At 40.1% G+C, this 25,325-nt stretch overlaps 2 protein-coding genes across 2 annotated transcripts in view; both read right to left on the reverse strand.

Annotated features, from left to right (window-relative positions):
* The window catches only part of evpla (envoplakin a), a 17,144-nt gene extending 8,468 nt beyond the window's left edge, over nucleotides 1-8,676 (reverse strand). The window contains exons 1-10 of the mRNA XM_067586005.1: nucleotides 8,497-8,676; nucleotides 3,299-3,398; nucleotides 3,050-3,204; nucleotides 2,617-2,740; nucleotides 1,832-1,963; nucleotides 1,605-1,646; nucleotides 973-1,134; nucleotides 717-824; nucleotides 469-564; nucleotides 221-331 (exon numbers count right to left, since the gene is read on the reverse strand). Coding sequence (XP_067442106.1) covers nucleotides 221-331; nucleotides 469-564; nucleotides 717-824; nucleotides 973-1,134; nucleotides 1,605-1,646; nucleotides 1,832-1,963; nucleotides 2,617-2,740; nucleotides 3,050-3,204; nucleotides 3,299-3,398; nucleotides 8,497-8,564 — 1,098 coding nt within the window. The 5' untranslated portion in view covers nucleotides 8,565-8,676. The remainder of the gene's footprint in view (nucleotides 1-220; nucleotides 332-468; nucleotides 565-716; nucleotides 825-972; nucleotides 1,135-1,604; nucleotides 1,647-1,831; nucleotides 1,964-2,616; nucleotides 2,741-3,049; nucleotides 3,205-3,298; nucleotides 3,399-8,496) is intronic.
* A 4,848-nt stretch (nucleotides 8,677-13,524) lies between these two features.
* Nucleotides 13,525-25,123, reverse strand: srp68 (signal recognition particle 68). The gene is made up of 16 exons (XM_067581068.1): nucleotides 24,964-25,123; nucleotides 24,398-24,464; nucleotides 23,317-23,430; nucleotides 22,546-22,741; nucleotides 22,363-22,445; nucleotides 22,133-22,242; nucleotides 21,898-21,977; nucleotides 21,506-21,646; nucleotides 17,682-17,780; nucleotides 17,429-17,493; nucleotides 16,822-16,975; nucleotides 16,517-16,611; nucleotides 16,257-16,386; nucleotides 16,060-16,135; nucleotides 15,890-15,942; nucleotides 13,525-15,625 (listed from the first exon to the last, which is right to left on the reverse strand). The coding sequence occupies exons 1-16, from the start codon at nucleotides 25,049-25,051 to the stop codon at nucleotides 15,398-15,400; spliced, it is 1,779 nt and encodes a 592-aa protein (XP_067437169.1). The 5' UTR covers nucleotides 25,052-25,123; the 3' UTR covers nucleotides 13,525-15,397.
* Between the last annotated feature and the right edge of the window lie 202 nt (nucleotides 25,124-25,325).

Genomic DNA, 25,325 nt, shown 5'->3' on the forward strand with positions numbered 1-25,325 from the left:
AACTGTGGGAGCAATTCACTGGGCTTAATTTCTTAAAACAAAAAGTAATAATATTTTTTTTAATGAGATTTACAATGAGATAAATAGGTGCTACATGGATGCTTTCATTTCTTTTCTCAACATTTAAATATTCAACATCTCAGTCTTCTTTCTTATGTGTATTGACTTGCAGTATCTGATTCTGTCTTTGTAATAAATGTCTGTAAAAGCTCCAAAGTACATCGAGCTGCAGCAGCGTCTCTGAGTTGCTCTTCTTGTTGGTAGTTTTGGGGTCCAGGTTGTTGTTGAGTTTGGTCAGTGTCTCTGACAGTTGCTCTGTGTCCATTTGATACTGGAACAAATGGCAGAAAAAGGGGTTTTTAAATGTTCGTATGAAACCTGAATGCGTTACATTACAGGGAGATGTATTCAGTGCACGACAAAGAGACACAATGTGTGTGAGTGTGTCATATTCTGTCCCATAATTACCTTTTTGAATTCCTCTACGTTGTCCAGGTGCGTCTCTTGACAAATGCAGAGATTGAGGAATTTCTGCCACTCGTTTCGTACGAGATCTCTCTGAGCCTGAAAATATAATGATATGAGTTCATTTACGCTGGCTCGGGATAGCATATGAAATATGACTTTCAAAATAAATCTTTAAAAAGTCGGTTATGTTGGTGAAGTTGTTGAAAAACTTTGGGTTAGTTACAGACATTTCAGCTTGACTTTTGTACCTGTATTGTGGCGGTGGCAGGGTGCTTCAGTTCAACAAGTCTGTCTCCTTCATCCTGGAGTTTGTTCACCTCGCTCTCATGTAACAGCAGACTGTTGTTCTTGAAGTTCTGATTGAGATCAAATCAAAGACAGTTATTTATATTATTAGTCATCCCAGTACAGAACAAACGTCTCAATTTAAATCATTCTGGACAAGTAACATTATCTCATTATTGAGACTTATAAGGTGCCAGGAGCGGTAACTTAACAACTGACCTCATACTGCCTGCGAACATCAGGTGGATCCACCATACGGTCACTCCAGTCCTGCGTTCTGATCTTCTCCTGCTCTTCTTCTAGGAAAGCCACTTCTTTGTTGCAGCCCTGCATGTATTCATACAGGCTGCTCAGGTAGTGGCGACGCCACTTGGAGTTGTCCTGAGGAGAAAAAAATAAATAAAACTGAGTAAAAACCTGCGAAGTTGTGAAAGTGAAAACTCAGAGACACTTATGAAACAGCATTTCCAGAACATCTGGTATCAGTTAGGGAGAAGAGGAAGAACAGCCCAAAATCTGTTTTTTTTTTTAAATTTAAAATTATATTTATTCATATTATTGATAGACACATTTTCCAGAATTAATCCTGATATATAAACATAGGGAAATACTTTGACTTATAATATAAAATAAATAGGTGCATATTATAGCATGTCCGTTACTGATCAAGGTCAAAAAGTAAATATTGATTCATTAATGTGATTTTAAAGGGTAATTGCCAAGATATTTCTCCAAAGATCTCCCAATAAATGTTCACTCATTTTCTTTATAGTCAAACCTTCGTATCACTATACTCAAAAATAAACTATGCTATGAATATTTTGCTATTACACATGAACAACTGAACTCACCAGTAGATTGTTGTACTGTTTCTTGAGGGCTGTATATTTCTCCTAGAAGACAAGTTACCAAAATGGACATAGATAAATCTTATAAGCTGCTAGAAACAGTATTTCATTCAGATTAAAGAAGACATTAAAACTTTCAGTCAGCTGCTGTGGTGAGTGCCAACCCCCTGAGACACCCACAATGACATGTGGATGTGTTTTCATGTAAACATGATGCAGTGTGAGTTCACCTTGCTGCCAGCGGAGCTGACGCAGAGCTGCGGGCTGTACGCCTCAATCTCTTTGTGCAGGATGTTGTGAGCGGCGATCTGCTTCTCCAGGTCTGCCATGGTGGGGCCGTACTCCTCGGTGCCCACCTCTTTCTGAAAGCAGAGACATCAGAGGAATACTGTTAATGTTTGTAGAGACAGATAACCACCACAGGGCAAGTCTTTACAGGTCACTCTTTTATTACTTGTCTTGTTAACGCTGGTTAATGTTTTTATTAGAGTCATGAAAGTCTGTAAAGCTGATGTATTATTGTGTAACTAGTTTAAAAGATAAAGTTGTTTTTCTGTATTTTCTGCTTTTGCAAATCCCATAAAAAGACCAAAACCAACCAACGTCTCTTTCTGATTACCTTCAGACTTCCCTACCTTGTCTGTGGCTGTCAGCCTCAAGTATATTTGTTTTTTACAGAAGACTTTAAAGAGGTCACAAATATATTGTTTCATTTTTTAAAAAGGCTGAATAATTTCCTTAAACAGCTGGGCACCGGAGTTCTTAGCAAACATTAATCAAACAGGAGTAAACAGTGTATTTGTTGGAACTATTTTCCGTTGTGGATGATTACACATTTTAGTATTTATGGCGACAGCATGGCGTATGTGGGATTGACTTAAAACAAACTACAGTGTCCATGTTAATAACATTGAAGGAACATTTATTTAAGGTCAAAGAACAACACCGAACCTGCACATTCAGAGAGTTTCTTAGCAGATTTGCCCAAATGTTCAGACAGTTCAGTGATACTCACTTGTTTCTGGTTGAAAACAGGCCCCCAGTCGATTCTGGGCATCAGCGACACGTCGTCAATCTGCTCGTAGATGTCTCGGTAGAAGGCGCAATCCTTCAGCCAGCGCTCGTGGAGGTGGATGACACTGGAGTCACCAGAGAAGAAGGAATTTGGTTAATATATAGTCCAGCAGTTTTATCCTTTTTCCAAAGTCTGTTTTTATATGTTTGCTCGTTCAGACTGAAAAATCCAATCACAAAACCGACTCTTTCTTGTCTTGATTTGCAAAGAATGTGAAAATATCTTATATATGTACTTATTTAATATTGAACACTTTCAGTCTCTATGACTATTAACATTGGTGTTGAGGTGGAGACTTGATGATAGAGACTCTAGAGTGTCTTAAACCTCTAAAGAGGTGTGAGGAGGGTTCACAGCTGTACAGTAAACTCACTCGCTCTCTATCTCTCTGGCCTGCGGGTGTTTGAGCTTCTTGGCTTTGTCGACGTCCAAGAAAAGGTCCTTCAGCAGGCCCTCAGCCTCGCCCAGCTTGACTGAGACTGGAGTCTGATGCTCGAAGGGGAGCTCTTTCTTGTCATTTTCAGCATCCTGGTGGAAGCAGACAACAGTTAGGATGATCTTTTTCAGAGAGCGGTGACAGTGAAAGTGATGAAAGGACATGAGTGCACTAGTGTGTTCTCACCACAGCCAGCAGCTCCTCCGCTCGGAGGATGTCTTTCTCCACCTGGTCGGCATTCTTTTGCATCTGGGCGATCAGCAAGGCCAAGCTGCTGGCTTGGCTCCTGCACGGTGAGGAAGAGAGTCATAGATTAAACCACAAGCACTGATCAAATAATGTTTGATCAAAGATCAGTTCAGTCTTCCCATCTCATGTTCCACAATCCTCTTACAACTCCAACTCCTCTCTATCTGAACACCGTCACTCACTGGTGGAGGTGGCTCAGATTTCCTTTCAGTTTGACTTTTATTTGTCCGTGTAGGTTTGGTTGACTCTCAGTGATGATGATTATCTAATTGATCATGATTTAAATATGGACCACAAAAGAGACCAAGACATTTTCTTTTCTGAAAGAAGGTAACTTTCACAAAGTTTTGAAAGTGTAAACTCTGATTGTCACAATACATTTGAGAGTAAAATGTCGGTATCCTTAATTTGATGTATTTCTTGTCGAAAAAAGTTACATTTTCAAGATGTATTTTTGATTAATTCAGATATATAAACAGAAAAAGATTGAACTTTGCATCAACAGCTATTTATATGAACTAAAGAGCTCAAACATGTTGAGACGATGAAGTTGAAAGGAAATACGTCTTTTAAGAGCATCTCCTCTATCAGAAATCTGCACTGAGGCAGTTTTACTTTGTTCTTTGTGCTCTTTTTATCGATGTTCTAACTGATGTCTGTTTATCAAGATCAAACACATAACCTCACAAATAATCACGCGCTGTCTCAAGGGGCGTTGGGATGATGTAGGGTCAGTGTGAAGATACATCGTTTCACCATCCATGCCACACCCGAAGCGTTCTTTGAATGCTAATCATTCCTCAGTGGCTGATTGTGACTGTCACGCCCTCTCTCACTGTCGCTGTGTCACAGAGAAAAGGTAAAGTGACGCCTCGGACACACAAAAGGAGGAGGAGATTTTAGTGGCTGGCCCTGTGGCATGAGCTGCACCCATAAAACTGAAAGGAAGGTCAGTTTGTGGTTTGGTGTCAAAAATCAAAAGATTTGGGAGTTAAGGATTTGAATGAGGATAACACAGGATGATGAGCGGGTTTGTTTGTGTGCTTTGTGCAGACGAAAAATGTAGAGTTAGTGATCAAATACGTTGGATGTAAATGAAATCAAACAATTACGCAAACAAGGGACAGTCCTAGACAGCTTTGCAAACTTTGGATTATTGTAAAGTTTGTGGTAATATGGAAACTACTCACTCACCAGAGCTGCGTTCACATACTGTAAATTAAGTTTTCTATAAAAGCTGCAACTTGCAGGTTGAACTGAATTTATACTGTTTCATGGAAAACATTCAATTTCTCAGTTTTGTGGATATAAAAACTTACAAAACATGCCCAGATATCACTGTTGTATATATATTGGATATGTGTTTTAAAAATCTGGTTTCTTCATCATTTTTCCACACAATGACTCACCTGCAAATTACCCTTTAACATCAGGGGCTGGTAAATTACTCAATGCACTCTGTAACACCCTATAACTCAGTTTGACATCACAAAACAATCACCCCACTGAGTTATCAGCAAGACATCCAACACAATAAGCTCTTCTCATTGAGAGTTTTTTTTTTTACCACAATTTACTTCATTCATGGAGTTAAACCTCTGAAATAACACTGATGTGTAACACTGAACTAAAGAATGTTGGCAAACCATTGAGCACCTGGCTGGTTAACTGAGTCACATACCAAAGTTTCCTCACAGTGGCAGCTCATGTCTGCCTGTGGAGAAAACAAGTAAATATCCTATAAGAAAGATTTACGACGGCCTGAATGCATCTTCACGCAGCTCTTTAATGATAAAGTGACAGAGGAATGCAGAGATGTGCTCCTCGGCGGCACTGACTCACTGAGCTGTGAGCTGATCTGGTTCTGCAGCAGTTGTGACAATGGCCTCCTTATTCCTGCTCAGTCAGCAGGAGAGACTGTTACGTGCTGTACACACACACACACACACACACACACACACACACACACACACACACACACACACACACGCACACACACACACACACACATGCATGGGGCATTATTTCTTAAGTTTCCTTACTAATACACTAATAATTACACTCATGGTTATAAATTGAAACAGCAAATTCAGTCATTGTTGGTGCTCGGGAGGTGAAGGTGAGGTGAAATTTCTTTTTTTTGGGTGTCTTTGATACTTGTTACCTTCTTTCAGAAAAAAAAAACAATAATTGTTTGTTTATAAGTTCTAGTTTTTTTTTGCTTTCATTTTCTCCGTCCTAATAAAGGTGGGCAGACTGCGTAAGCACCAGGTTCAATACTGAAAATAAGTCAAAGATTTTATTGATCTTTCCCTGTCAAAGTGTGATATGTCGTATTTTTTTAAATAAATATATTAGGTTGTTGTCAATAAACCAATTGAACCAAACAAAAAAACCCTTAAATATCAATCTGTCAATAAACTAGAATCTGCCTTCTTCTCCTTACACCTCCTTAAATATACAGCATATATAAAACAATATATACTGTATAACTTCTGGTTGAGATATGAATTGTGATACAACTTTGACTTTATTAAATTACATCTTATTGTAACCATAGTGAGCTGAAGACTGTGGTTGGGAGGTTGTTGAGGAAGAATGGAAGAAGTGACGTCTAGATCGTCAGGTGGCTTTTCTTCAATATTAGCGGACGAGGAGCTGATTGACAGGTCACATGTATCTTCATCAAGCATGAATCTGTGTTTTTTTTTTTTACGTAGCAGTGATGTGTGTTTCCGCTGAGCGTTTGTGAGGCCTTCAGGTGATCTGTAGAGAGTTTGAGCTCTTCTACTGTCGACAGTACGACAAGCTTTCCTCGAAGGATACAGTAGAACCCTTTAACGTGAGTCCTTCTGTCAACAATGAAAGCATTTTGACTATTTCATGTATGTGACAACTGCATGTTAACTTAATGGCAACTTTGAATGACAGAAGGAAACGACTCATTGAGCGTTTGTTTTTATTTATATGAATGAACATAGCAGGATGGCTAAACTGCCAGCAGCTAGGCCCGATTTCACTTGAAAGTGGGATAACTGGATAACCCACATAATTTAGTAGGGCTGGTCTGCATTTTTAGTTGCATGATCACAAAGCTTGAACTCCAAACACTCCCTGATTAGCTCTCAAATTTCCTCCAAGCTCACAGTTGATTTTTTTGGACTAGAAGCTCGACAGCAGCTGAAATCAGAGTTCAACTCCTTATAAGAGGAATTTCATTCATTGTAAATATCAAAAATAAAGCTAAAACTCAAATCTGCCTACTGACAATTCAGTAGGTGAACAAAGACATGGACCTTGAATGCTGATGGGTTTCTGCAGTGTACCGTCATCAGACTCATGTGTCGTAATTAAAACGCTGTGTCGCTAATGAGCTGTGATGTAACTGACAGACACCACCAGCAGAACGAGTCGGTCACCTGTGGGATCCTCAGACATCAGCGCTAATGGACATCACGTCATCTGCCTTCATACACAGACCAGCACCCGCATGCACACACACACGCACACACACGAACACACAGGTGAAGGCATTTTACCTGTCAATGCAATTTCTAATTTAAAATGAAGCTTTTAAAGTTTCTTTATATTTTACAGTAAGTTGTGCCCCACTCAGCTTCATCTGTCACCTTACATAAGTGAATTAATCAATTAATAGATCAATAGAAAATTAATTGTAATCAAATTTGATGATCGATTAATGGTTCCAGTTCTTGAAATGTGATGCTTTTCTCTGTTTTACTGTAAATTACATAACAATAGAATATTTCTGGGTTTTGAAAGGCTGGACCGTCACATTAGGCCCTGAATAATCCTACTGAGGCTTTTTCACCATTTTGTAACATTTTATATGAGCTATAATGGGAAAAGTCGTTAGTTGCAGCCCTGCTGCACTCTCTTTATTCATCTAATCTGGTTACTTATGGTTCTTAACGGCTAACTGAACCAAGCAAAGCAGCTTGAATAGGATTCAAGCTGCGATGTAAAGTCGGGAACCAACGCCCACATGAGAGAAAGAAACCAGCTGAGCAGTACTGACTGCCCAGCCCTCATCACACCTCAGCAGACAGACAACACGTCCAGACCGGGGGGCAAGGTGAAACCACAGGCTGGTCACCATCTGCCTGTGAAACCATGTCACTACTGTATCAATCATGTTTGGCAGCTGAATGTATCTCCAGGTTCTCTGTGTTGGCTGTCATTTGTGTTTACTTCGGGCACACACGCACTAAATAAACTTCTTGAACGTCTCTCTACGAATAAAAAGGCCAGAGACATTTCACATCAACGAAAGATTTGTCAAACACGTCAGTCTTACGGTCTTCACCACCACCACCTGCAAATATAAATCCTATTTTTTGATAGATTTGTTTTCCAGGCATCATTTTCTAATATTGGTGTCACATATTTCTACATATTTTAAACAGCAGCCAAGTCTGACAGGACACAGAACAGCCTGGAGGAATATTATCCTCTGATACTCAAATCATGCACACAGTCCATAGAGGAAAGTGCTTTTTTTCTCATTGAAATATGATCACCAATAACAATGTTTTGCTAGACGTCACAAGTCTAGATCTTGGTTTAGTTTTGGAGAATACTGACCCATGAGGTCACATTTCGGGGGTTTGGGTGTGTTACACCCAACAGGAAAAGGAAACTGATGAGATTTCTTTTTTATAAAATAGAAAAGAAACATATTTTTTACTTCATGTGAATATAAAACGACAGCATGACTGTTATTACATACAAGGACACTTCTTTGACTTTCTATGACTTTCAGTTCCACCTGTTATCTTAAAGCTCTGTCTCCCACCTCATGTTTACAACATAAACCTGACCTCAGGCTAATAAGCTTTCATCATGCCAGAGGATTAACTTCGACTTAAGTCAGCACTTAAAATCAGTGATGTATTTACTGTATTTACTGTGCAAACTCTTCCCATCATATAACAAACCACAAGACACACACACACACACACACAGGGAGAAAGAGGACAACGGCACGCACAGGGAACATGACACAGTTCTCGGCTTGGGAACAAGAGGAGGGGGAACATGACCGAGATACAGTATCACCACACACGTACATACATTCATACATGCACTCATAAAGTCCTCTGGGAAAAACTTACTTGTTGAGCTTGCCCGAGACCTTGAGCGTACCATCCTTATTTTCCTTTTTCTTAAATATGGAGGACATGGTTATATTCTCTATAACTCCTTCTTCGTCGCTGTCTTCCTCGCCCTGTGGCACCCACTCTGTCTTTCCTCTCCCTTTGGTTCCTCACAAACTCTAAACACACTCACACACACACACACACACACTCACGTCAGCACAGTGTTTAACACTGGCAGCTCCTCCCAGACAGGTTAACAGGTGTGTCACCGCCCAGACATCCACCTTGCAGAGGAAGACCGGACCGACCTGTTTCTTGCACTCTCTCTTCCTCCCAGTGTCGGTCCTGCCCTTCCTTTCTTATCAGGGGCCCCTGACACATTCTCAAATCTCTAACAGGGACGAGGGGCCCTTTAATTACCATTGAAGAATAATTAAAGGGTTTGGAGGGACAAGAAATTCCTGCAGGGAGTTATGAACAAAAACACTTCTTGCTGTACAAAGTGGATCTAGTGAACAAAACACCAATGAATGCAGATGGGAGAGATCATGTTAAAAAGCAATGCATTGGTTCAAATATGGCTATTAAGTGCGATGAATACCAATTTAAATTAGATTATAATTCTCATTATTTCAGTTTTAGGAGACCAGCATCAAATGCAAAACCACTTTCTACCCCCACCATGGAGATTATAGAGTATTTCCCCTCTAACAAGCTAGTTTGTGAGCAATGTATTGTACTGCAGGTCAAAAAATTACAAACAAAATAAAAACATAACATACAAAAAATAGACTTTCAGCCAGGTGAACAGAGGATATTTACAGTTCAGATGAATTTCTGTGTAAAATTTCCTCCACAGTGTGGACGCTAGCAGCATAACTGCACTTATTTCAACCTAGACCATCTTTAATAAACTTTAATTTATCACTAAGTGATTTTAATGGTAAAGCAGGCTCTAGGTCACATTGTGCACAGACATAAACAAACATTTTGAGAAATACACTTGGTCACTTTCTGGTGGAGATTTAAGAGCTAGTTAGATAAGAATATCATTTTTTTATTTTAGCATCAAATTCCCTCTTTGTGTTTCCCTGTTGAGCTGTGGTGGAAGAATAGTTACAAAAAGAGAAACTTTAGCACTAAAAAGACTGTAACGTTGAAAGATATCTACTTGATTTGACTCATTTGGACGCTGAAGCTGCATATTAGCTTCAGATAAACTTTTAAATACATTATTGCACAGATGGAGGCTTGTGGATTTTGTTCCCCATCACTTACATTGTGGGTGCCTTATGAAGAGATCTTCTAATGGTCTTGAAAAATAGTGAACCTGTCCTTTAAATATGGCTACCCCTAGTCAGTTAGCTTAGCCTAGCATGAAGACTGGAAATAAGGGCGAACAGTTAGCCTGGCTCTGTCCAAAGAAAAAAAAAACACCACCAGCACCCTTACAGCTCACTAATGAACACATCAACTACCTATATCTCATTTATTGATTGTCCAGTTTCCTTCCCATATTAAGATCTTTTTTTATAAGGCCTTGCTGAGATTTTTAACATCCTCAGTTTAATTAAAAGCTAATAATCATGACACCAGACCACAGGTTAGATTAGTGTTGTCTTGTACTAACTCTGAACTGGGGATGACTGGTTTTTAGTACTGGAAACAAGAATACACTGAATTTGACTTGCTGATCTTTTCAGTAATATCTGTGAGTGTTTCAGTCAGACTGCTTTGTGACTGACGTGAATAAAATAAATCAATGATGAGTGATGTAATTAGTTTTCTTTCCTGCAGAAGAAATAAGACCTGCTTAACTAATCTTCTAATGTGCTCATGTAATTGATTTTTTTTAATAAATATTGTTTTTACTTAAGAAAAAAAAAAGAAGGAGAATCAGGTTAATTGCAAAGTAAGTTTGCACATACAAGGAATTTTTCCTTGGTGTTGTGGTGCATAACAGTCAAAATATAGTCAAGTAATCCTAAATAATATAAAAACAAAAGAAATAAATTTGCCATAAAAATATGTCAAATATATTCTAAGTGAGAAGAGCTGCTACAGGTTTAAATATTAAATTGAAGAGAAAGAAATGAAATATTAAAAATATTGACCAGGAACATGCAAATTATAGTATAAACATTATATGCAGCGTGCAATTTATAATGATAATAATTATAATTGTAATAATAATAATAACACAAGTTGCTTTAATGTAATGCACCATGTTAGATCAAAAATCACAGATGTGCAAATATTAGATTGAGATTTCATATTTAGACTAATAACATTACATTATTAAACTAAATGTAAGACTAAAATTGAGGAGAGCTTTTAACTTTCCTGTTCACACCCATTTTCACCCTGAAGCTACGTTGTGTTAACAGTCAGTCGAGGCTCAGATAAGCTCCGTGCTACAAATACAGACACACAGTGTATACAGTCAATAATGGAAAAGTGTCTGACGACCTGAGGGACAGATAGGAAGTCTATTACATAATGGCTTCATATGGTGGAACATGTCGTGGTTTTCATGATACATGGAAAAGTCCCATAACATCTACAAACATGCGAGTCGGTCAGGATCAGGGCGTCTCTCTGCAGCGTAGCAACAAAAGGGAATCATGGCGAGGAATGCAGCTGGACAGCTTTCCTTGCAGCAGAGTGGGGAACAGCACAGAGAGCAAGCATTTTTGATCAGTCCAGTCATTCACTATCTCTCTGGGTGCGTCCACTTGTCAGGAAAAACAGATGGTCTTTTTGTCGACCGGAGACATACTGTGGTTTCAGCTCCCCAAACACAACACCCAACAGCCTGTTATGATATCTTGACCTTAAATTCCAAAATTTATCAAAGACACTGAACATTTTTGTCCTGCAAATACTTTTCCTGATCAAATATTCCAGGCAAAACTCAGGTTAAAGCTACTGTTGATCCTGTTTTAATAATGTATGTGGCATTTTTAAATGTCAAATGGCACTTAAAGGAAACTTAAAATCAAAAGTTTTTTAAGATAAATATCAATAAGGATCTGGTGGCATCATTTTGTCAGCTGCTGCTTCCAAGAATGAACATGGATCAGAACAGAAGTCTTCAAAATTGGTCAGAAAAACTAAAATCTACAATTCCCCGACAACACGGCAAACTCCACCTGCTGAGAGGATCTTGTCATATGATTGAAAGCTCCAGAACAGCGACTAAATCGACCTTGTGCTGACATTGTTTTGTCAATTACGGTTTCTAAGGTCAAGCACCAACACTCAGTCGCAGCGTTAAAATGATTTAGTTTTGAGGCAGTAAATCAGTGACTATGTGGTCAAAACTTTAATGTGATTCTTCCACTTTTTAACCTTAAAGTTTAACGTTTAAAGATTAACAAAACAAGATTAACATTCCTGAATGAATCATGGCAGGAGAGGTGCTTTCAAATGCTTTAGTCACGTCTGTTAAAATAAGACACTGAGCAAAGCAGCTGCTCCTGAAGACACTGACAGACATCAGAGTCTGGCTACGATCAGGATTAAAGGGAAGAGAACAAGTTTACAGTTATGCTCGTGGCTGCGTGAGGCTGCACATGCTTAACATAGCTGTGCTTTGAGCTAAATGCTAACATCAGCGTCGTGGTCAGCATGCTAACATGCTGATGCTAAGCAGGTGTAGTGTTACTATGTTCACCATCTTAGTTCAGTGTGTTAACTTGCTAACATTTGCCAATTTGTGCTAAACAAAGTACAACTGAGGCCAATATGAATTTAGATATTTGTTCATAAACCAAAATGTTGGAAAAAGTGAAATTTCGACTTGATGGCACTAGAGGATAAGGGGATCACCAAAGTCCTTCATCATCTTGGGAAAATTAATGTCTGTACAAAATTCATGCCAATCCATCCAAGCATATTTGTTGAGATACCTGACAGAAGCCAGTCTGTAGCTACAGCCACAGCTAAAAAGGCTGAACTTAATAAATTGTTCCCAAAAGAGACAAATTTACTGAGAAGAACATGAGAAAGTAGAAACACACAGCTAAACAGATGTAAATCTAGATGTAAGACTGCAGAGTTAAAGGTCAATGGAGGTCAAACATGACAGCTTTACAAGGAATCAGAAACATCCTGCGGTTCATTTTGAATGGTCAACAGGGCAACATAAATGTGACAGGAAATGATCTGTGTGTCTCCAAATTCCTAACAGCTAATCCACATCCAGGGTGTGTCGGTGTCTAAAACTGAACCACACGCTGCAGACTAACACAGCATGGTTTGTCTGTTACAAAGCTTTGTGTTTCTTTTGAGTACCAAGCGAGTACAGTACTGTACAATCTGCCTAACAATGACATAAACCTATCAACAAATAAATAAACAAGTTTTCCTCTCAAATGATTCACTTTCACATCTTTTCATCTCACAGTAGTAAAATAAAGAGATATGAGAGGAATGAACTATTTAACAAAAATGTAAATATGTTCTATATCTGGTTTCTTCCGGAAAACGAGCTTTTATCTAAACTTCATCGAGGCGCCGATATCTTCAGGCAGAGCACATTTCTACGTGACAGCGGTCTGTCTGTAGAGGATCGTGATGACAGCAGATAAGACATCAGGTAGCGATGCCAGGAGGAGGAGGAGGAAGGAACAATTCATTCATTCAATTAAATATACTTGTGACTTTGATGTTCAAATATTCCAAGAGGAATGGCATAACATGGCAGTTTGTTACTCAAACACAAACACACCAATGCAATTATTATTCACAATGCATATACACAAAGTAAACCTAAACACATTCACACCCTGCGATGGCATCCTACACGCCCGCACAGACGACAGGTGCTAGCAAACAGTCACACACACACACACCTCCTCACTCATTTCAGAAATTCAGGTTTTACTTTGTGCCACATGTGAGGTTTGTTGTTACCAGTGATTCTAACAAACCAACAGGCGCAGCCACAATATAAGCTTTTATTTTTCTCTCCATCACTGTCGTTTCAACTTAAAGTCCCTGTGTTGTTCATAGAAGTAAATGAAGGTCAACAAATCCATGTTTGGTGCAAATATATTTTAATTATAGGGTTGGAAATTAAATCAAATCATACATTCTCATCATTTCCTTTCTTTCACCCTCTGTTTCCAACAATTGATTACGACTAATTGTTTTTCTGGCTATTCGAGGTAAAGTGCTGGAGCTTTTCCAGCAATTCCATCTCAATTATTTTAAACAAAAAAAAACTGAGGGGGAAAAAAAACATTTTTTTAAAACAAGACATTGATAAAAATTAGCAAGCAAAACAGTTAAATTAGTGAGTGATCGAGCAGGTATTACAGGCAAACCAGGTCCCTTAAGGATCAGAGGAGGTGACGACATTATGAGTGGCAAACAAAAGCATATAACCAAAAAATGTTTTCTAGCATTACAACATGTCCACACACGTTTCATTTCATTAGTGATGAAAAGATTTTTCAGTCCGACTCATGATGGACAAACTCGGCTCGGTGGTGTGATAAATGAAACCCTTAATTCCTTTACGTCAACTGCTGTCCTACCACAAAACGAAACTTTAATAAAAAAAAAAACGTCAAAATTAAAAACATGACAGGAATTAATAACAATCCGATGAGCTGCACCTGTGATTATTTTTTTTCCACATCGATCCTGGTGCAACGTGCGTCATCAGGCACGACCACCTTGAAAACATGAGACACTGAGGTGTGTTGAAAACGTGAGTTCTGCACTTTCATCTAAACAAGCTGAAGCAGTTGGACCCTCTTCTGACATGATGGTTAAGTTTAGTTGTAAATGTCACACAGTATATAACATTTATGAGCAGCGTAGGTTTGTGTATTATTGACAAACACTGAACTATCCAGCTTATTGTTTTTTTAAAAAAAAAAAGAAGAAAAACAACATTTTACAATGTGATTCATGGCTTTGTTTTTCAATTTTTCAGTTGATGCGCTTGAAACTTTTAAGTTTTGTCCCAATTCTTTGTAGCTCTGATCAATGAACTTCACTCATGACTCATAAACATCAGAAGCAACTCACAACAAAGATGAAACCGGGTGTTGTGGTTTCTTTCTTCTTGTGCTTTTAACAATGAATCCTCATAACCAGTTTAATGTTGCGTTACCATCCTGTAGGTGTTTTTTTTTTCTTGAGCTGTCCACAAAATGTCATGGTTGCTTTGGTGAAAAACGTCCGTGTGAAGGGAGATGGGCTGGGCTGTTCATGGAGCGATCGGGGCAAAGTTGAAGAGAAGAAATGGGACGCAGGTGAAGTCTTTTCAAACTATGATGATGATTAAAACACATCAGTTTGAGTTTCTGGTATTACATGAGCTCTACTTTGTTTTTTTTAAGTCAAAGTAGGTGCCAAGAGAAGACTGTTCTGTCAATTTTAGGTTCAAGAAATGCTGAAAACATCTTGTATAAAGAAATAGGACATAATTACATGAAGGCGCTTACACAACACTGGAAAAAAAAAGGAAAGAAAAAACTTCTAATTGTGCCAAAGTGGCTTCGTTTACTCTGACAGGACTGTGAGGACTTTACTGTAAGTATTAAGACCGTGACATGGTAACCTGTAAAATCACTGAGACATCTCCACTGCTCAAATTAAGAAGGGAACCAGAACGCGAGGAACCCACACAGCCTGATCTTATTACTAAAGGTGGCAGGTAGACTTGGGTCGTACTGCAACATGAAATTGATTCAATCACTTTCCATATTAATCTTTCCTGGAAGATTAGACCCTCAGAACTGCAAACTCCCCTCATCTTGCACTTAGGCACTAAAAATCAAAACAATAAAAGTAACTGAAATTATTCTAATTAACAACTGACCCAAGTCTGGTTGTTTTGTGGTAAACTCGGGGCCTTGTGGCTCCCCTGAGGATGCCTCGCCAAAGCCCTGGACTCCATTTAGCTGCCGAAGCCAAAGATGCCCTTGATGTAGCCGGTCAGACCGCCCTTGCCCTTCTGCTCCACCTTGTCATCCAGCGGTGGGAAGGCCACGTGGTTGAGAGCAAGGTCAAAGAACAGGGGCTTGCAGGGAATTGGCTGAAAGTCAGGAGGGAACTGGACCAGATTGGGCTGCTTTCCTACGAGCGCAGGGTCAAGACGGAAGGTCTCCAGGCGGTTGCAGAGGGGCTGCGTGAAGGAGGGATAAGAAAGTTTATATAAATAACTAAGGTCACATTTTATTTCCTGTCTCCAGAGATTTGATAAGCAGGCTAACTAAAGGGAGACAAGTAGAAAAAGTTTACATTTCTGAGCACTAACACAAAGGGTAAATCTCGTTGTTAGCTTTTTGTCAGGGTGTTATAACATTCAACTGTCTGTTAAATCTGGTCTTGAGTCCATGATGAATTTCCCCTTGAAGGAAAACTTATAGGTGTGGAGTGTCTCTCTTACCGTGTTGTCCTTCACCTGCTGCTGAGAGGGAACTTCGACAGTCTCGTCGGTATCTGAAACAGAGATTCGTGGATTTTCTCAGAGTTGTAACCAGAACCAAGCAGAGCAGATAAGAACAAGGCTAAATGTGTTCAGTGTTTGTACAGTTCAGTTCAAAAAGGTGCTCTCACCTAAAATGGCAGCAGCTTGAAGTGAGTATTTCTCAGCGTTCACCTCAGCAATTAGCTCTTGAACGTCAGGGAGATCCTGCAGAAACCAAAAGACACAACAGTGAAGTTACTGATGAAACTGTCAGAAATATGAATCAATTTTCAATCAATTCAGGTACAGTTTCTAAAACTTGTAGAGGCAGTGCTGTATTACCAACCTTGAGACTGTTGTTGAGGCTCTTGGCCTTAGACTGAACCTCCTTAGCATACTTCAGCACCCTCTCGTACAGCACCAGAGCCTCACTCCACTTCTTCACCAGCACGTAAGACTGAGCGATAAAGAAGCACCTGTAATTGGAAATGAAGGAAGGAAAACAACATTAACAAAATCTACAGAAGGTTGGATTATCAGAAATAAAAATATCTTATGTGTATAATCTGATTAAGAGGCTAAAAGGTAAAACTAAAAATGTCTGACCTGTAGGCCTTGTAGACCAGCATCTTGAGGGACACCTCCTTCTGGAAGGTGTGATCATCCTCCAGACCCTGCAGGGTGGACAGCTCAGCCAGACTCTGGAGGGGAGGACGGACAGAGGAGGTTTAGGGAGGAGGTGGGAGAGACAGAAGTGGAGTTAAGCTGTGAGAAGCAGGTGAGGTACCCTTCTCCTCACTGCTGACAACAGATCAAACATCAACTCATCACCTTATCATAGTACATGAAACACACACACACACAAAAAAAACATAAAAGGATCACAATATATTTAATGTCCAGCAAATAACCTGCAGGATGATGTCATAGAGGCGGATGAGGTCCTGTGGGCGGGGCCCCCTCTTGCTCTCGTCGGCCTCGGGTTCCTTCAGCTTGGCCTGCAGCGTGTGGGCCATGCTCTCGTTCCTCTTCACCAGCGTACACAGCTTGATGTAGGTCAGGTAACTGGGAGGAGACCAGCGGCACATTTATTATTCACTAATTAAGGAGATTTATGTCAGAGGAAAAAGTGGTAGAACAAGCTGGCCTGAATCATCGAATCCTAATAATGCATTTATGTTTTTTACACTGCAGACCCGACAAAAACAAAAAAATAAAGTCTCATTCTCTGCAAGTTGTCATGGCCAGGGTGTTTCTCTTTGTCATGTATGACAATAAAAATAAACTGAATATCTTTGGGTTGTTTGGACTGTTGGATAAAACAAAGACTCTGAAGGCCTCCGTGAATGCTGGGAAATCATAGTAGCTACATTTCACCGTTTTCCAAATTACATGACTACACGATTAATAAATAATTGGCAGATGAACGGATAGTGAAAATATTTCATCTGACACAGCGAGCATCTCCAAAGACAACTCTGATCCCGGCCTTCACTTAAGTTTAGGTTTCAAGCGTACCTGTGCAGGAACTGCAGGTTGGACACCTTGCCGTTGTCGGCGTCAGAGCTCCTCTCTCGCTGCTTCTACAAGGACAAGCAATATTAAAAAAAAAAAAAAAACACAAACCTTCACATCCCTGTAAAACATCACCTGTCTTACTGAGCTGTAAATCAAACTCATAACTCATTCTCACTCTCCTGACACATTAAAAAACCTCACATCAAACACCTTCACCTACAAAATGTTGACTTTTTACCCTGGTGTGTCTCACCGTCTCATTTTTGAGCTCCTCTCTCACAGCCTGGATGGTGTCTCTGCACTCGGCCAGCAGGGTCTCATACAGATGCTCTTTAGTCTCCTCGTTAGCCGTCTGCACAACAGAAACACAGATCAAGATCATATATATATATATATATATACTGTGTTATAGTGAATATTTCAAATTGCGTTTTGTACTGAATTCTGAAAGTGCAGAAAAATATAACATTCAGATGCAGAAAGCTTTAAGGACAGGTCCTTGATTTAATGTTCATATGGACACCTGATTATTGTTTCAAAGGCAGACTTGAAAAAATTGTGAACTTATTTTAAAAAAAAGAAAGAAAAAAAAGTCAAGACATCCTGTCAAAAGGCTTCACAGCCAGAGGAATTTGGGAGGGGAAGACTTGAGTTTAAAGTCTTTGTGAACTCAACAAAATATTTTCAATTTGCTAAACAGTAAACATGAACCTGAACTGTGGCCTCTGGTTCCAGTGTTGTACCCTCCACTGAGTGGTTACACCAGAAATATATATTAAAAGTATCTGAACTAAAACTACACATGCACTAATAAAAAAAAATCGATCATGCAAACACAAATATTTCATCCTTTTAGAGGCTGTAGCAGTTTGACACAAAGAGTAACACTTTAAGCAGGAATGTGACTGTGGTAAAGTGGGGGAGAGACGCAGGTATGTGACCCAGCAGGCTGCCGATACATTCCTCAACGTCTCATCAGCAATCGGACACTCTGGAGTTTCAGGGCTCAAATCTTTGTTGATGAGTGAGATGAAGAACAACCCTGTCATTCACACACTCATACAATAGGCCTGTGTTACTCTACGATATTCTCACAAGTCTACAGGGTCCATTATGTTCACACAAAAAAGGAAGTAAGCACTTGAAGAGAGAGGAAATGTTAATACAGTATCATTTTGTTTGAAACTCTAGTAAGTTTCTTTTAAAGCTAAATAATTGCAGAAAACCCGGAAGACACAGTAGCCACGTGAGCCACGCGGCTACTGTGGCGCGTCATCTAGAGATTTGGTGTCTCTGATGGTCATACTGAGATCATACCAGTAACGTTACACCTTTCACTATAGTTTCAATGTCTGTATCTGTAGAATATGTCACAGACATGAAAAGTGTGGGTCAGCCTGACACCGGGGCAGAGAGCCTCTCTAGCGGGGAACTCCAGCACGGAGAATTGGCGACACACGGAACTAATCTATTATTGATCGCTGTCTGTATGGACGCCACATGGGTGCAAGCTGCAGCACTGCTCAGGTAAAGGTAGGCTGTGTGTCTCAGGCATTAGGAAGCAACACAGTGGAGGAATGTTACGAGAAAATTCCTGGTGGTGATAACTGATAATAGGTCATAGGGCTTCTCTCATCCACCCGGATGACTGAAGTTACTTAGTACCACGCACTTGTGCCAACACCCTGGCAACGCCTAGTGAGACTGGCTCAACCTGTTGATTGTGTTGTTCAGAGGGAGAGCTGGACGCATAAACCGATTAGAGGAGGGAAGAGTTGACGCAGCGTATTGACTAAGACTGATGTATGGCCCGATACAGCGTTTCCTTTCCCCAGAGGCCAAGAGGATTATGTGCGACACATATGAACGCCTGAGGTGTTGGTGTGACATCCTCTGATTTTCTGTTGAGTAAACTAGGACAAGTGGCACTCAAGCTGGCCACCTACACAATTTTTATAACATTCAGTCTATCACACACACAAAGATAGTTGCTGAGAACATCATTTTACTGTTTACAACATCAAGAGAACAACTCTTGAGATAATTATTGGCAGCAGTTTCGAAGTGGCTTGACATGCATTCAGTCGGAGACATTGTTAGCTTAACAATGGCCTCTGATGCTACATCTGAGTTCCAAAAAAGGGTGCATTTAAACTTGAAAGGTGTTTAGAGGTGATAATACTAATCTGTCCACAGAGACCTGCTGGGTGTAGTCCCGCATTTGTGTGTGTGTGTGGGCTGAAATGCACAGAATGCAGTCGTGCGATGAGAGAGGCTGCATGCCAGAAACCTGAGTAGCTGTGGGTGTGACGGGTGTGTCTGCAGGGTGTGTTGAGCCTTTAAGCACAAGAAACCAGGAGGAATCACTTGTGTTGGCAGTGAGGGGCCGTATGAGAGCGTAAAGAGGAGAGCGCCACCTACTGCAGTTTAAAGGAACTGCAGTTGAGAGAAAGAGACGTTCTTCCGCAACTCAAGGTTTCTCATCACGAGCCACGTCACCCTCGGTGAGCATACCTGACATCTTAAAAAAGGTGCCTTGTGCACTTTTATTGTAAGAAAAGCAAAGTTTCTGCTCACATTCAGTGTTACTTGACCAAAACAGACTGTGTGTATTCATGAGCAGGGCTGACTGATTCAGATTCTGCTAACTGATTCTGGTTCTTGACGAGTCCCAGTTTCGAGTCCGATATGGTTGAAAAATAAAATTGTTAAGATAAAGATATCTTCATTCTGTTAAGCATTTACTTTGACTTTTATTGTTCCATTAAAATAAGTAAATTCAAAGTCTCTTTAACTGAACATTCTGCTTTTGTTTTAAGTACTTTCTGTCTCATCTTTCCCTCAATAACATAGCGTGCTGTCACTATAAAGGCCAATTCATGGACTTGCATGCAGACACTGTTCCATTCATACTTTTTTCAGAGGTCCGCCCACACAGACATGTCACATGTGAGCACAAGTAAACAGGGTTGCAGCATGATAACGTTCCAGAGTTGTAAAATCCAGTCTGTGAATATTACCAACCGGACTGCTGGATCGAATTTCATTGTCTCTCCGGCACTTTAGAAACAGCACACCCCCACCAACACTTGTATTGTTTTACACAGAGCTGTTTTCAGTCTGAATGCAGCTGAGGAGTTCCTGTACTGAGCTGTATGACAAGAAAAAGTCAAAAGCAACAGCTTAATGACAACAGGAAGCGGTAACTTGCATACATAGATGGTGTGTCACGGCTTGTTATCCTTGGCTCTACTGGAGGGGCTAGCGAGATGCTAACGGCGGCTGATGACCGACGCCTTGCTGCCTTAATGTTTGAATGTGCAACCTGACTTATCGCTAATTAGCTTCCCACATACATTGCACTTTGCCTTGCTGTTTTCTTTAATAAAGTGAAGCCACACTTTAGACCGTTTACTGCAGTCCTTCTTTCTCTCAGCATTGTTGTGATGTTATCCATGCATACTCGTATGTAAACAAACCAACATTCTGTTGCGCTGATGCATGACGTAGACAGGTCCTGGCAGATAGCCACGTCCTTGCAAATATGCAGCACGTTTAGGAACCGAGAAGCAGAATCGAAATTAAAATTTCTTAATGATTTCTTTGGAATCTGAATTTTGGAACCGGTTCTGGATGACCAACCCTATTCATGAGTTCCAACAAAAAGGTGTTTACTGCATTTCCTTCATGCTTCAATGTTTACAGTCTTCTTCTTCCCCGCCTTTACTTTAAAAGCTGCCAATTAAAGATCAGTGGAATAGTGTGAAATCATCGGCGGGAACATGTTTTGTGACAGCCACTTGCATGCATGTGTCCTTGTGCGCAAGCATGATAAACAAAATGGGGACCTGCAGGTAAAAACATTTCTCCATAGAGCTACTACTGGTGAAAAACTCCACAGTGTAACTTTAACACCACAGTGAGGAAAATTTCCCACCGACTTATAAACTCATGACCACACTGGTGTTATGATATGTCCTGAGCGGATATTTTGCAGTTGAAAAATAATAAGAGGGTAATGGTGACACTATGTCTAAATGTAAGATTTTTACTCCCTACAAAGCAGGAGCTAATGACCTGAGCGATGGCAGCCTCGTTGTCTGCCAGACCCAACAAGAAGATGCGGGCCTTGTCGATCTTGACGGGCACGGACCGTCCTCGCCACTCCACCTCACTCATGGTGGCTGCCTGCTTGGTTCTTGCCTGAGTGATCAGAGACTGGAGACAAAAAAAAAAAAAGAAAAAAGAAATGTCAGTTTTCTGTAACACTGATTCGCTACAGAACAGAAACATTCAATTTAAAAACATCTTTAAGTTTCATCAATTAACGTTCAGTCTTGCATAAAACTCTTAATATCTGCACACAAATATGCTTCACTTCTCTGAGAACGAACTTGTGGAGGGTGCTTAAGATGAAAATATGAGGCATCACTAATATATTAAGATGATGTCAACGCTTGTATGTTCACCTCTAGTTTCTCAGCCATCATGCCTCCACCTCCTCCAGTCAGTCTCATCTGCATCAAGTCATTGATGGCATTCTGGTCACCTGTCAGACAGCAAAACACGGTTACATAGTTAATGTCAGGGAGGATTTGAGCTTCAGAATATGTTCAGTGTGTGAACAGAACCTTAGTGTGTCTAAAAGAGTCTAAGACGACTGTGAGGACCTGTGTTTGTGTGTGTAAATTCTACCACACTCACCAATGTTGTAAGCACAGTAGCGGATATTGGGTGATATCTCATCCACACGCTGGCGGTACAGCACTGCCATCTCCTCGGTGAACGCGCTGGCCAGCTTCTCATAGATGGTCCTGATGAAACAAGGCAAGACAAACATGAGGATGTTTTGTATTGCTCGACGTTCACAACAATCCAAATCCTCTGATTATTCTATCACTGTATTAAGAAACGGCAGTGATGCTGAGACTCACTTGCACTTGTTGAAAGCCTCCATGGCGAGCTTCCATTCCTGCAGTTCGAACTCCACCATACCAGTCAGGTACGCTGTGTAGGCCTGCGATTAAAAAAACAGAACTCACCATTATTGGCTGTTGAGAGAATTAGGAAAAACTAAGGATGTTTCTGCACGTCTGTGAACGCGGGTTTGACCGTACCTGTGCTTCCAGTTTGGTCTTGGCGTCGACACAGGGGCTCTCACACAGCTTCTCCAGCTTCTCGCTGTGCTTGGCAGCCTTACGGAGTCGTGCCAGCAGGTGGAAACGCTTACGTGGCTCTGTGTTGGCCTCCTGCTTCAGCTGCATGGCGTAGCTCCACGCACGCTCCGCCTCCATCAAAACCAGCAATAAGTACCTGAAACGGTGGAGATACTTGCATCAGGTTTTTTGGTAGTTTATTTTCATTGGATACATTTCTTAATTTCTCAAACAACTCAAATCTGGAAGCTGCAGTTGTCACTTTTGTGACTTTACATTTTTTTTTACAAAGCAGTACTGAAGTCTACTAATGACAGAGGAAGGTTATACTGCTTTACGACCAATTTTGATAACCTAAAAGTAGATATTCACAATGACTTAGAGGCCCCTCAGCCATATTCTGCTCTTCTTAAACTCAGAGATGATTGAAAATGGTTTTCGAATGTGACTTGCTGCAATAACCTTTCATAGGTAAATACACTTCACCTCAGGGTTTCCAAGTCATGTATGCCTGTCGTTCAGCAGTGATGCGGATCAAACAACAGTTGCAGACTCGTGTCTTATGTGAACAGTAATAATCTGTGACACTTTGATATTAAAAAAGGACCAAACTCCTGTGTAATGTGTGTTTATTATCCCACATCAAACTGGTATCTGTGTTCGACTCTTCCATCACATCAGCCAGTTTAATATAGATGTATTTCCAGCACAGACCTAGACTATGTCACTCACCTGTTGTCAGAGAGCATTTCGACCGTTATTTTCTTCCCGACGAACTTATGTCGGTTTCCCATCTTGAAGCCAAGAGTCTTGCGCAGGCGACGCAGTCTGCGGGAGCAGTAGCCCCTGCAGAATTACACAAAAATAGTTATATTAAAGTAAATAAAGAACGCTTACATGTACATTTTCAACATCATATGATAATGTATGAGACAACCATCATGGTTACACAGTTAAGCAACTGTCACAGATATAAATACAGCGTGTTATTGAAAAAAAAACAATCTTAGGCATTTACATTCTTGCCTCTTCTGGCTCTAAACAAAAAAAACTAGAATGTGATTGGAAAACTTGGTTTCCTGCATATCATGTACACTTATACCTCTTTTCCAAATCATACATTAAAACAGAAAAAAAACTATTTCACATTGTCTAATGAACAACTCTTACCCTCCAGCTGAAGAGGACAGTGATGAGTGTAAAGTACACTCATAGACACTTATGTTAGGTGCACACGCACAGACTGAGGCAATTATAACACAGTGTTCATGAAAAAATTATAAGGGTTTAAAGTCTACCTTATAATTTTCAGTTTTTGTTAACACTGTGTTAATTCAGTTATGTTTATTGTTAATGATGGGATTATATTCTATTTTATTGAGACGTTTCTCAATATATCAAGGTATAATTTATGACAGAGTTGTTGTATTGAGTGTAACTACATTGTATAAGTGTGCCTAACGAAGTGGACACTGTGTGTATATTACAGTTTTTATCCTGTTAGCTTCAAGGAGCAGCACAGTCTCATGTCAACCATATGGCAGCAAAAGTTTCCATGCATGCAGCTTTGGCCTCCAACATAAATACTGTAACACATAAATTAATTCAGCAGAACTAACTATAAACTGACAGAAGCTGAATGTCAATTTACAAGATAACAGATATGCTCTCTTCTCTGTAAATGTCTTTTCATAGGAGGACACAAACTGTGCACCACTTTATGTGAACAGCCACACAAAATACAGATAGCTCTCTGCAGACATCTCATGGTCCGGTTAGTTTGATGGGTCGTGTTTGACAGGACAAAGCTCACCTGTATCTCTGGTAGTCTCCGTGTCTGAGACCATGCTGCTGCTGGGACTCCTTGATGATTTGCAAGACTGAGATTCAAATGTTAAGATTCAACCTTGTCTACATCACACAAACACACACACACACACACACACACACACCTGGGGACTCAAAGGGAATATTCATCAATTGTATTCGTGTGTGAATATGTCGCTCATGTAAGCACTGGAAATATAGACTCAGACAGTCTGACATGACTGTAGTACGTTACTATGATGTATATCTAATAAAAACAGCAACGTAGCTGCTAAACTCACCGGTTAAAACTGTTAAAAGCGGACAAATCGACACGTCTAAAGCATTATACATTCACTTACATCCATATGTGACTTGACGTCCTTATATTTAAATAAAAGTTTGTCTCACAAGCCGAATAAATTAGCTTTTCATGCCTGCTTCAGTATGACACGTAGCCTAAAATAACGCTACCTATCCTCTGACCGAGCTAGCCACAGAGCTAACGTTAGCCTCCGAGTCTGACACAGCAAATAAAACCGCCGCTACACATCATGTTCATGTGAAGGATACTTTCCAGTCCAAGCCCTCCATCTGGTGAATTTTCTTTGTTTTCTTCCATGAGGGAAACTTTAGCTTCGTTTTGCTTGTCGGCGGTCATCTCTAAATGCTAACAGCTAAGCAGCTACACACCATGGATGTATTAAGAGCTACACACATGCTCAGGGAGGGGCAAAGACACATCCAAAACCTCGCGAGATTTGGCACATCAATCCCAGTAGTTGGCTTCTAAACCATGGATGTGTAGTAATAATAATAATAATAATGATAATAATAAAAATATCGTATTATACACCTAATACATCATATTATACACTGTGAAATAATGTCTGTGACTGTATGCAAATGTTCATACCATTACCAAGATATGGTCT

Source organism: Thunnus thynnus, chromosome 3 (assembly GCF_963924715.1).
Source record: "Thunnus thynnus chromosome 3, fThuThy2.1, whole genome shotgun sequence".
In the NCBI taxonomy this organism is placed as follows: Eukaryota; Metazoa; Chordata; class Actinopteri; order Scombriformes; family Scombridae; genus Thunnus; species Thunnus thynnus.